At 36.6% G+C, this 12,061-nt stretch overlaps 1 protein-coding gene across 1 annotated transcript in view; it reads right to left on the reverse strand.

Moving 5' to 3' along the window:
* Positions 1 to 3,147: 3,147 nt before the first annotated feature.
* LOC129220858 (B-cell lymphoma/leukemia 11A-like) overlaps positions 3,148 to 12,061 on the reverse strand; it is a 135,773-nt gene continuing 126,859 nt past the window's right edge. Inside the window, exons 2-3 of the mRNA XM_054855289.1 lie at positions 10,403 to 10,708; positions 3,148 to 5,318 (exon numbers count right to left, since the gene is read on the reverse strand). Of these exons, the coding sequence (XP_054711264.1) occupies positions 3,148 to 5,318; positions 10,403 to 10,708 (2,477 nt within the window). The remainder of the gene's footprint in view (positions 5,319 to 10,402; positions 10,709 to 12,061) is intronic.

Raw genomic sequence — 12,061 nt, forward strand, 5'->3', positions numbered from 1 at the left:
TAGCATCCTAAATATGTTACCAAAGCTTTCATACAAAAGTGCGCATTACTATATTTTTTTTACAATACTTGAGCTACAACCCGTTTATTGTTTCTCTGATACTCAAATATAAGCGAATTCAAGAAATATTGGGCATGTTTTTATGTAATTTCGAAATAAGTTGTAAAATAATTTCTAGCATCTTAGGAGGTAGTCTTAGTTCTAAGAATACTTCTTAAAATTGTGAGAAAATTATTAGTACATATATATATATTTTGTTTTGTTTTTAAATGTGCACTAATGAATAATTTAGTCACTTCCAGTGCATATTTTTTTTTTTTCGTTAAGATAAATAAAGCAACCAAATTGTTTAGGAAAAAAACCCCCAGTATGATACGTATTGTTCGAAAATCAATTATATTTCAAGTACATATTGTGTATAAAAACTTTAAACTGTCCAAATTAATTCAATAACTTTAGAAAATGATGATAATATTCGCAAGTTTTAAAATGTTGCTCTTATGCGATCCTTTTTTTCTTCAGAAAAATGATTTGAGCGATAATTTGGCGGAAGGCTTTTATATAATCAAATAACAAATTTGCTACAACTCATCTACACCTAATGAGTAATCCGGAATAAGATTTTCATAAATACAACTGAGTTTGACTCAGAGTTACTGCTGTATCGGTTTTACCATGATTCAAATGTATATATTTCTTTGCTTACAGCAACTGAAAATGACATTATTCCGCCGTACAAACACTCACTAAACAAGTACACATCAAATCGACAGAAATAAAAAATATCGGAGTTTTCTTTTGTACATACATTTAGATATCTATACTTTTTCCTAAATTGGCATCTCGTCTTGACCTGGTTGCTTTTTTTTCTCCCTCTTTCCCGAGTGAGACTTCAGCTCTTGAGAAAATTGTATGCAGCAGCAAGTAATCGTTCGTGTTTTAGATTATGTAAATCTGAGATAGAATGAGGTTTTTATGTGAATGATATCACATTGCTTTGCGTGGAACCGCAAATAAAGCTCGCCAAAAGTTTAAAAGATGAATAAACTGATGTGCATAGATTTTCAAACTGCAACTTTGCATTTTTGTGATGGCAACATGCGAAAGAAAGATTTAAAAAAAAAAAAAAAAAAACGAAAGTCCAGAACAAAAACAGATTTTCAAAGCGTCAAAATTGTGATATGAGTATAAATTTTGAGATAAAAAAATTATATATTGCATTTTTATGCATTGAGTGGTATATGGTTATGAAATGGTGTAATATGTAAGTATTTCGGAAAACGATAGAAAAAGTTTCGTATGAAACACAAATATTTTAAATTTAAAAGCTTTGAATGAGAAAAGGGCATGAATGATTAAAAATAAAATAAAATTTTGGAGTGGAATATTGCTTAAAATCGTAAAGATGAAATTAAGGCATAAAAATGTTTTGAAATTGATTTAAATAGAAATAGGTATGTTGTTTTGAAAAGTTAAATTGTGTAAAGAAACATCCAAAAGACCTACGAAATAAGTTAGGAAATAAAATCAATGGAATTAACTAATTCTTTTCAAACTGTTATTATTTTTATAACAATAAACAATGAAATACGGTTCGAAATTTTTCTTTTAAAGCTAATTTTGAAACATAAAATTGTTGCAATTCTGCCGAGAACTTCGCATAGTTAAGTACTAAAAAGTAGTAAATAAATTTCCTTCTCTGTATAAACAAGCAAACACAAAATGAAGAAAATATACATAAAAACATAAAATCAAACACAGCTTTTCGAAATGAACATTGGTGACATTATAAAAGTTCTAAAAATAATACATTATCGATGAATCACTAATTTACAAACAAAAAGCATCGGGTTTGGTGAACGCTTAACTCATAATCCCAGAACAAAATCGAAGGATAAGCAATTCACAAAATTGATCTCATTGCAAATGTCCACCGTAATTATAACAAACATTTGTTTTTTTGGCACCACAGTCATTATTATATATATATAGGTTACTCTATTTTTACAATAATATCTCTCAAACTGTTCAAAGTACATGCCCTTGATGTGTTTAACAGTTTAAACAGAAAAAAAAGTCATTTCTCTCGTTTAAAAATAATATTAGTCTACCAAAATAACGTAATTATTTGAGCATATTAAAAGTAATCAACAAATAAACTTGGAGCAAGAATTGATCTCCTGGCGCACTTCCTTTTTTAAACACTCACACACAAGCACGCACACACACCAAAAAGAAAAAAAAAAGAGAAAGGAAGTTTAAAAAAGAAAAGAGAAAAGAAAGAAAAGGGGAGATGGAGAAGCATAATTCGGAACAACGAGTGCCATTCAGAAATTCAATTAAAATGCAATACTTATTTTTAAACTATTTCTTTTTCTTTCAAAGTACTTTTAGTTATTTACAATTTCAAGTGGCAGATTTTATTGATTTTTGAAGGCAGAAAAAAAAAACATTTTTGCTTTCTTTTCAAAATGAAGATGAATAAAAAGTAGGCTCAATTCATATTTATAAGGAAATATTTTAAAGAATTTTCACTGGCAATGTTTAATGATTTAATATAAAACTGGTATAAACCTTATTTATAAGTTGACGTTTTTGATTTGTAAAAATTGATGAAAACGAAGGGGAAAAAAGGGTGAAATCTAAGAGATTATGTGGAAATCATTCTTTGGTAGTGAATTAAAAAAAAGAAAAAAGTCATTGAATTAATTATAAGGAGAATCTATTTTCTTATTATAATAAAATGGAAGCAGGTAAAGGAAAATAAAATAAAATACTTTAGGTGTTTAGGTGTTATAATTTACTCAAAGTATTTCGATTATAATTTCTGAAGTTCAATGTGCTATAATTGTTTTGTTTTAAAATGGCACTCATTCAGAAAAGTAAGAAACAGGAGTAGTCATAAATTCGTTTTCTCGCCAATCGCACTTCACCATTCATTTAAATTTATTAAGCTGCAAAAATGGATTGTTTTTAACATCCATTAACCCGTCAAAGTTCCCTACTGAAAAAAGTGCCGTGTCGGTTCCTGAGTAGAATTGAGAGAAAGTACGATCACGAATTCCATCCAACATATGAGCATCGAGAGAGCTCGCCAGGAGGAACATTTCTTGCTCCAAGTCTGATGACTTAAGATCTGACAAGATCTTATGGGGGCATGATGGCCAGAGGTCCGTTCAACGTTGTCATCTCTTTGGAGTCCGAATCTCTCTCGGACATATTGTCTTTCTCGGACATGCGGTCCCTGTCGGACATGAGGTCTCTCTCGGACATGAGGTACGGAGAATTCCCGCTCTGGCTGACGACACACTTTCGCATGTGCTTCTCCAGCGTGCTGGGCACCGAGAAAGGCATGTCACAGAACCGACACCTGTAAACGTCTTTCCCAAGACGCCCATGCGTCTTCATGTGCCTCGTCAGCTTGGAGCTCTGGGCGCAGGCGTAGCTACACAGTTCACACTTGTAGGGCTTCTCGCCCGTGTGAGAGCGTCGATGCACAGTGAGGTTTGAGCAGTTCTTGAAGACTTTGCCACAATATTCGCAAGTGTCGTTCTTGCGCTGCTGCTGCTGCTGATCTTTGGGTTTGTTGAGGTGGTTGGCGAGGCAAAGCGCGTTACTCGGTCCGGGCCGAGGGCTCGAACTGTTCCTGCCGTTGTCGAAGGAATTCAAGGCACTTTCTGTGGATGACTTGTAGCGGTGATGGTTGTAATGGCCATCGAGGCCGTAAAGGTCCCTGTACGTTGGTGTAGATGTTTCCATGCGGGGGAACCACACACCGGCGTACAGAAGGCTTCCTTCTCGCTCTTTGTCGTTCCAATGTTCGTCTAACCGCATGCGTTTGGAGTTGGAATTCTGATCAAAACTGTCCAAAAGACCTGAACCAAAACTGAGCGGCGACTGTCCCGCACTGCGTGTGCCTTCTCTAGGTGGTCTGTCGGGATGATGGTAATTTATCATGTCGTAACTGTGGTGGCTCCCAGCATCATTGGAAGCACTACCATCAGTTCCTGAGGAATACCTTTCATGCTTCAAAGAGTTACAGAATGAACTCTCCTTCAACGCCTGTCTATACGCCTCGTTGTAAGGTGCAATGTGTCCGAACCCAATTTTTTCCATGATTTCACTAATCACAGAATGTTTCACCAATCTTCTGTCGTAATTTTCAATTTTGTCCTCTTTTCCTTTTGCGTTACCGTTTTGTTTGGGTGAAATTCCGTTATTGAGAGGCTTCTTCGATAGGTCCTCAGCAACCATGGCGTCATCATTCACCGGATGGTCAATAACAAGTCTTCCACTTCCGTTCTCAGACAAACCATCTTCATCAAGGCCGTCAACATTTACATCTTCCTCCTCTTCATCTACTTCTTCAACTTCATAATCTTCTTCGTCAACGTCATCTTCGTCGTGCTCGTCGGACCCATATTCTCCACCGCCATTCGTCTGTTTCTCGCTTTTGTTATTTTCATCCTTTTTACAATCATCACCGACAAATTTTGAGCCTCCCCCATCACAGCTTGATTCCTTTTCCCCCACAGATTTCTTAGATTTATCAATAGCTGCGTTTTTACCCTCGTGTGTCTTCATGTGTCTCTTGAGCTTGCTTGCTTGAGTGCAAGCATGATTGCAAATGTGGCACTTGAACGGTCTCTCGCCTGTGTGCGATCGTCGATGAACAATGAGATTGCTTTTGAATTGAAAAGACTTGCCGCAGTATTCGCAAAGTCTATTTTTGGCCTTTGGCGTTGATGTTTGATCACTAGTTGTAGATGAAGCGGAGGAATTGAGGGTAGTGGTTTGTGCTTTTTCAGGAGTACTGGAAGAAGAATCTTGAGGAGTGGTTGGACGAGGGCTTGTTTTATTGTTCAGAATAGCTTTGAAATTGGGTTGTAGGAGGTTCCTGGGCGTAGATGTAGCGTTAGGACTTGTGGCTCCAGCAAGAACTCGAAGCCTTTGGGAATAGAAGTCTTGCATTGGTTCACCGAGGGATATTTGAGGGGGTTCTAGTAGGGGTGGTGGTGTGGAACTAAGAGTCGATCCGTTGGTGAGGTTGCTGGAAGACTTGCCAATGAGATCTAGGCGCAAATCCTGACTAGAATTACGGGGATAAATAGGTGAAGGGTCCATTTGGCGTTCCAGAAGAGGAGCTCTAAGGCCGAAGGATTGGTTAAGGGCGGATGAGACTTCCACAGGCTTCTCATCGGAAGGCGAACTGGAATCCAAGCATATGCTAAGACCATGGAGGTTTTGGACGTGTTGAATCAACGCCCATGCTGAAGATAAGCTCTGCTTGCAGGTCGAACATACGTAACTTTGTGGTTCTGTAAAATGAAAAAAATGCATCCAATAAAATTCTTGAACAAAATGATCTATCTCGAACAACATGAAATTTACATGAAATACACCACCAGCTCAGTCAATTTCAGCCGAGGACTGCAAGTCAGTGCTAATTCTGTATTAGCTATCAGTTTTTTTGGCACTCTTGGCTTCCTTAAAAGGTTTTCCGCCTCCAGCTCAGTCATTCCTATGCCGGGCTGATGAGTGCTAATAAGTACGAAACTGCAGTCCTCGGCTGGAATTGACTGAGCTGGCGGTGTATTTCATGCATTTCTGTCCTAGCTCTGGCTATAGGGCGGTAACTTACTGAATAGAAACATGAAATTTAGATGAAACAAAGTTGAAGGTTAGCAAAAATGTGCTATAACATTTTAGTATACAAGAGAGTTTATAGTGGGTTATTAAGTATATTTTAATCCTTTCTGCCCTTATGAGAAGTGGGGGAAAGCTCAAATGTATGAAATCATAAAAATATTATTTCTTTTGATTGTTGTCTTGTTTTCTTCAACACAAAAAACAGTAACATTTTTAATGTTAAAAATCAAAATGGTACACAATTCTTCTTTCCTTGCTACCATACATTTTATCTCAGGGAAATTAAATTTTCATGAAATTAATTAATATGGACTTCACTATTTTTGTGCATTTTACTCCCTTAAAAGATGATGAGGAGTATTTTCACGTGGTGAAAAAACACTCAGCTTTATATATCAGTATCTCTGGTGCCTGATCGGTAACCGTCGGACTCTTAAACTGGAGGTTCCCGTGTTCGATGCCAGCCGGTCGAAGATCCTCCGTATTCATGAATGGTGACTAGGGAGCGTTAAACGTGCTCTGGATTCAAAAAACAGAGCTGTCTTCAGGGTCCCATCCAACCGGTTGAACCACGTATAGTGGTAGGTGCGGGGGACCCTGGACTGCAGTGTATCTGGTGTACAATGTATTACTAACATTTATCGTGAAGTTGCCAGTACAATGTATGTCTTCCCAGTACAAGAAGTACAATGTATTAATAACACTTATTGTGAAGTTACAGTATTTTAAGAAGTTCCTCGGATTTTGCAAGGACATGGAGTGGAGAAATAGGTTGACATTTATAACGTTAACATAGTTTATAGAATGCACTTGAATATAGTGAAGAGTTTTTGTGCTTTCAGTGATTTTTAATGAACAATGAAATTTTAAAAGTTCTTTTATTTCTGTACTCAATCGTGGGCTTGTTTTTGACTCACATTGAGACTCAGGAGTAAGAAATGCTTTTCCTGGGACCGGAAATGGATGACTCCAGCTATCAAATAAGCACGGAGGGAGCATGAAGTGAACTAAAAATGAAATGAAATAGGAGGGGAGAGAGAAAAAAAGTAAACCCTGATCCCGAAAATGAAAGTGTAGAGAATTCCTGGTCATCAAAACGCATCCATCAATGTCTAGCTCGGACCAGTCCGCCCCCTAGACACAAATCCTACACCCGCCGTTCCCCTATCTAAGCTTCTCGCATCTGCAAAACTGATCTTAATGAAGAAAAAACGATTTCTATTTTCATTTCCGCCCTGCTGAAGGATCAGAGATCTGGCAGGTCTTCTGTTAAACTGGTAAACCGGGCAGACATTTTTTGCCACCGAATCGGAGCACGAAAACACTGCGAGGGTTATGATGATTTCCGTTTTTTTAAACCTCCAAGAAATATTTTCAGTAAGTTACCGCCCTACAGCCATGGCTAAGGCAGAAATACATGAAATACACCGCCAGCTCAGTCATTCCAGCCGAGGACTGCAGTTTTGTGTTCGGTCACTCGTCTGGTCAATGCTCAATTCTTTATTAGCTAATTTTTTTTTTTTTTTTTTTTGGCACTCTTGACTTTCTTAGGAGGTTTTTCACCTCTAGCTCAGTCACTTCCTATGCCGAGCTGATGAGTGTTAATTAGCACGAAACTGCACTCCTCGGCTGGAATGACTGAACTGGCGGTGCATTTTATGTACTCCAAGAAATAGCTTAAACTTTGCCATAAAACAAAAGTCATTGAAAACACGTCTTTAAACATTTTGCATAAACCCTCTCTATAAATGCTAAATGTAAACTACACAAACTCAGATCAAAATTAAATATACAAAACTTCAATTAAGTTTAAAAGAAATTTTGACGAGCCCCTCCTATTTACTAATACAATCAACACTTTCCCAATCAAATAATGCCCATTTTAAGATCTTCTCAATAGACAACCAAAAAGGTTGGGTATTTGTTCTAGATTGAACGTTTTTTAAAAAGTAATTCTAATTTTTTAAATTTCTTTTCTAGATTATGTTCTTTTATTCTAGAATTTGCATTTTTGTTCTAGATCAGAGGTTCTATGAGTTCAGACCCCCACGAAGCCCCACCTCAAAATTTACCAACTTTGTGGACCCCACCCACCAAAAAAACTTTACATGATGCATCCAAATCTTATTTTCTCATGGGTATTTACGTTTTCTTCTGTACATATATTTATTTTTCTGCATGATTTTCGTACCATCCAACTTTGGGATGTTAAGACATCCAAGAAAAGCATATCATGACTTTACATCCCACAGCTCACATTTTCTACATTGAAAAAGGGTTTCTATGTGACACCGAAACTCGTGTCTGTAATCAATTGCTAATCTGTTCTTTATGTACGTTGCATATCTTTGTTGCACAATGGTATTTATTCATTTAGGTAGTATTTTGCAGGTTTCAATCGATTGTGACCAACTATGGCGGCAGGTCAGTACTCGCGGCATCGTTGTCACCGTTGTAAAATGAGATGCTCCCCCCCCCATTTCACCATATATCCCCAAAGCGAAGATGGTATATTGAATTGTTGAATAGGAAGTTCCACTGCTGGTGGCAGAGCGCAAATAATACACAATCCATCAAACTTTGGCTTGGACGGAAACTTTAGATGAAGAGCATGATTCTTGGTCATCCCTTAATCGTACCCACGCTAAGGCAGAAGAAAATTCAGCCCAGTTTCCCCGTTTTTAAAATGCAATGAAGACTATCAATGTAAAGTATATAGACGGGAGTATAAATTATTGCAATTGTAAAATGCTTTTTTACTATTGTTTTCATTGCACTGGGGTATTATACCGGACCTCGGTTTTATAGTTATGGTCAGGGTCTGATTTAGAAGTTTTAGGACAGTAGACCTGAGACATCTGCAGGGGCGCTTTGAACTGAAAAAAAGTGCTGTAGAGTTAATCTCACAACTTTATTTCTATTTCTCTACACAATTTACAATCTTCATCCATCTATATGAATATATATCAAGAAAAGAATTATAACGCATATTTTTTCTTCATTGTATTTATCAAAATCTCTATATTTATCAATTATTTATTTATCTATATAAAATATTCTTAAAAAAAATTCAAATGTGTATTGTTCTCTAAAGTAATGGTTAAATATAACAATAACAATTTTATTCCTCTGTCATGGAATATTTCCTTCCACCCTGTAGATATTTGGTAAATACACATTGATATACTTTTGTTTGGCATGCAAATAACTATTCTAAAAAGCATGTTGTCTAAAGTGGATAACTTCTGAAGCATAGCCGAATTCACAAAGTATATAATAACTTCCTTATTTACAAATTTTAAAACAAAGATTTTAGAAATAAAGCTTTTCAGAAATGCAATCTCACGCTCAGACTATATCAATAACTAAAATTTGTTTATTTAAAGTCCTAAACAAAAATGCCAGTATGGCAGCTTTTTCCATTCGTATTTGATTTTTTGAGTTTCTGTGAAGAAAACCATAAGTTGAAAACATTCCTTCACCTCTGCAGAAGTAGGGAAATAAAGATTAACCTTCGGGACAAAATCAAAAGTGAAAAAGAAAGGTTGCGTACTGGCTATAAGAAAAAGGCAGAACTAGTCAGATTTAGATTTTACGGCTTTCCGAGGTTAAAAAATTATTGAAATCAAATATTACTTTTAATAGATCAATTAAAATCATTAAAGCCTTGGAAAAAAAAATTAAAACCTAAAACTTTAATTGTTTACGTTTATCACTATATTTTTTTTACAAAACATAAGCAATTAAAAATTTCTTATCCATAGCAATCTATTGAAGTTAATGTTCCTGTCGATCAGATGTTCTATTAATTTTCAGTTCGTTGTCAAAAAAAAAAAAAAGGAAGGATCATTTCTAAAGAATCATTAGATTGTTCATTGGAAGAATCATTCAATCCAAAAAAAGAGAACCTAACCACTTTTCACCAACGCGCTATGCATCAACAGTAATCCTATAGCTTCACGCTAAAAGGTAGACTTCGACAGAAAAGTTCCATTTTTTGTTCTGGGCGCGTTTACATGATACTAAACAGAATGAGCCGTTGTACAGGAGGCTTAATAAAGCTGGTGGCTCGCGATTCAGATAAAATCCTCATTCGCATTGGAACCTGCAGTTGACCCATATTTTTCACCTCCTTGGGGGCATAGGGGTGTTCCTGCATCCATGAAAACCTCAAAAGGCGATGAGTTCATCCCGTTGAGAACCACTACCATCTTAGATGGTTATGTGGTTTTGAAATGATCACTCACTCGCTCTCTAACTCGCACGCATATAGCAGGTCAAAAATTACACTCGTAAAGATCCTATTTTTGCCTTGCTATGAGGAAATTTCTTATCAGGGTTTGTTGGTATCTTTAGCAGTCTGCTTATGGAGGGTGATGAAAAAGAAAAATTGTATCGGTGGTCAACTTAGGTGGTAAAGTTACAAGAGTAGTCAACTTTACAGGTTTTACGGTACCGTCAACCGGAGTTGCTTTTCCATATATACGGGGTGAATTTGCCAACTTTTCAAATGTAGGTTAGTTTGTATTATTTCCAAAACTGGATAACTTATTTTTTCGTTTAGATTGAAGAAGAACTGCACTGAATGGTTTAATCATGAGGATTGTTGTCAAGCTTCGGAAATGATACAAACTAGCATTTGAAAAGTGGGCAAATCGCATATGTCAGTCACCCCCGGTTGATGTACCTCCAATGAACCAGTCTTTTGATGAACGTGAACGGGCTTCATAAATAAAATAGGTGAACTACTTACCCAGTGCGCTGCCATTGACAGTAGCAGCTGAGGTATCTTTGGCTATGAGTGTCTTTTTGACGAGCGAAGAGGAAGACACGAGTGTTTCTTCCGCGAGGACGCTATCGGAATTTTCCTTTTTTATCGTAGGTGCAGCCAGGACAGCAGGATCTTCTTGGCTGTCCTCGCTGTCCTCGAAGATCCCGATGCAGTTCTCTTTGTTGCATGACTGGACTTTGTGCTGGATGAAGCGGACGATCTCCGACAGAGGGAAAGTCTTCTTGCACACGCCGCATGTTAAGATGTCTTGGACGAAATCGGGTTCACCTGGAATGAGAAAAAAAAAGGAAAACCTTACAAGACGAGTAAGTGTAACAAGTCGAAACATCAAAAAAGCACAAAGCACAGCTTCTGCATGATGAATCATCATAAAAATCAAATTGCATAATTCAACAAAAATTTTTAATTCTACAAATAGGAATAGAATAATTATAATGTGTTCATGGAAAAGATAGACCGAAAGCAAACAAACAGGTTGCCAGAAGGTTTGCCACTTATGGAGATTTTCTCTGGGGGAAAAAAAAAACAAGTAAACCAACAGTATTTTCCTTCGCTGTCTGCTTGGTACCAATTTGCTCTTGTCCAAGCCAAACATGTGATTGAGGTCTCTAAACGGCGAATTTCTTTGTTTACATCTATAGTTGAGGCAAACCTAACCTGGCAGCTTTGTAATGATTTGATTAGGATCTGCGTAGCCTTCACAATGCTACTAGGTTAGGTTTACCCCAACAGTCTATCTTTCCCGTGAGGGCAGGATAGATGCATATTTAAAAAAAAAAAATACAGCAGTGCAAATCATAAATTCAGAGCAATAAAAAGGGAGGTTCACGGTAACTGGTATCTCTTTTTTTAGCACTGATGAAGGGTCTCGTTCTTTTAGTCTTAAAATAGCTGTCATTCATTGACGTCTTGAATTGCCTTAATTAAAGGCACGGTCCAGGAAGCCACTAACCTTGTGTGATTTGATGCGATGAAAAATGTGATTTGTGGTGAAACATGTAGAGTTAAGTTTCCTAACCATTATTGATTCAATAATATTTTGCAATTAATGAATTATTTCAAGTTATTTTTTTAAAAATTCTTTTGACAATTGAAGGGTTTAGGGCAAGAATGTGATAATAGGCCACATAATGTGAATTTTTCAGTAGGGCAATTTTCAACTTATATTTGTAGAATTTTGCAAAGATATTATACATTCTATATTCTGCAATACTAAAATCAGACATGTTTTTCTGCAAATGACTTTGTCATGTTTATTTCAATTTTAGTTATGAGGAACAAAAATTGTGATCGAAAAGTCACTCCTTGTGATGAATTGTCACATTTCTGCCCCGAGCCCTTCAATTCAATAAATAATAATAAAAGAAAAAACACAGTGTCTTTCAACTTTGAAGACACATTTTACCGAAATTAACTTTTCGAAACGCCTGTATACAAATAAATTCCGTAAAATCTCTGGCCGCGAGCAGGGTTTTTTTCTTTTCAACTTGCGCGCGACCCGTCGTACTCGTTGAACCTTCTCAGACGTTTATTTAAAGTGGAGAGAGAAAGAAAGGTATATATTAAAGAAGGCCCAGATGCAGCCGCTTTATGAATGGCGAAATGAAATAAAAAACACAG

Source organism: Uloborus diversus, chromosome 4 (genome assembly GCF_026930045.1).
Source record: "Uloborus diversus isolate 005 chromosome 4, Udiv.v.3.1, whole genome shotgun sequence".
NCBI classification, from domain to species: domain Eukaryota; kingdom Metazoa; phylum Arthropoda; class Arachnida; order Araneae; family Uloboridae; genus Uloborus; species Uloborus diversus.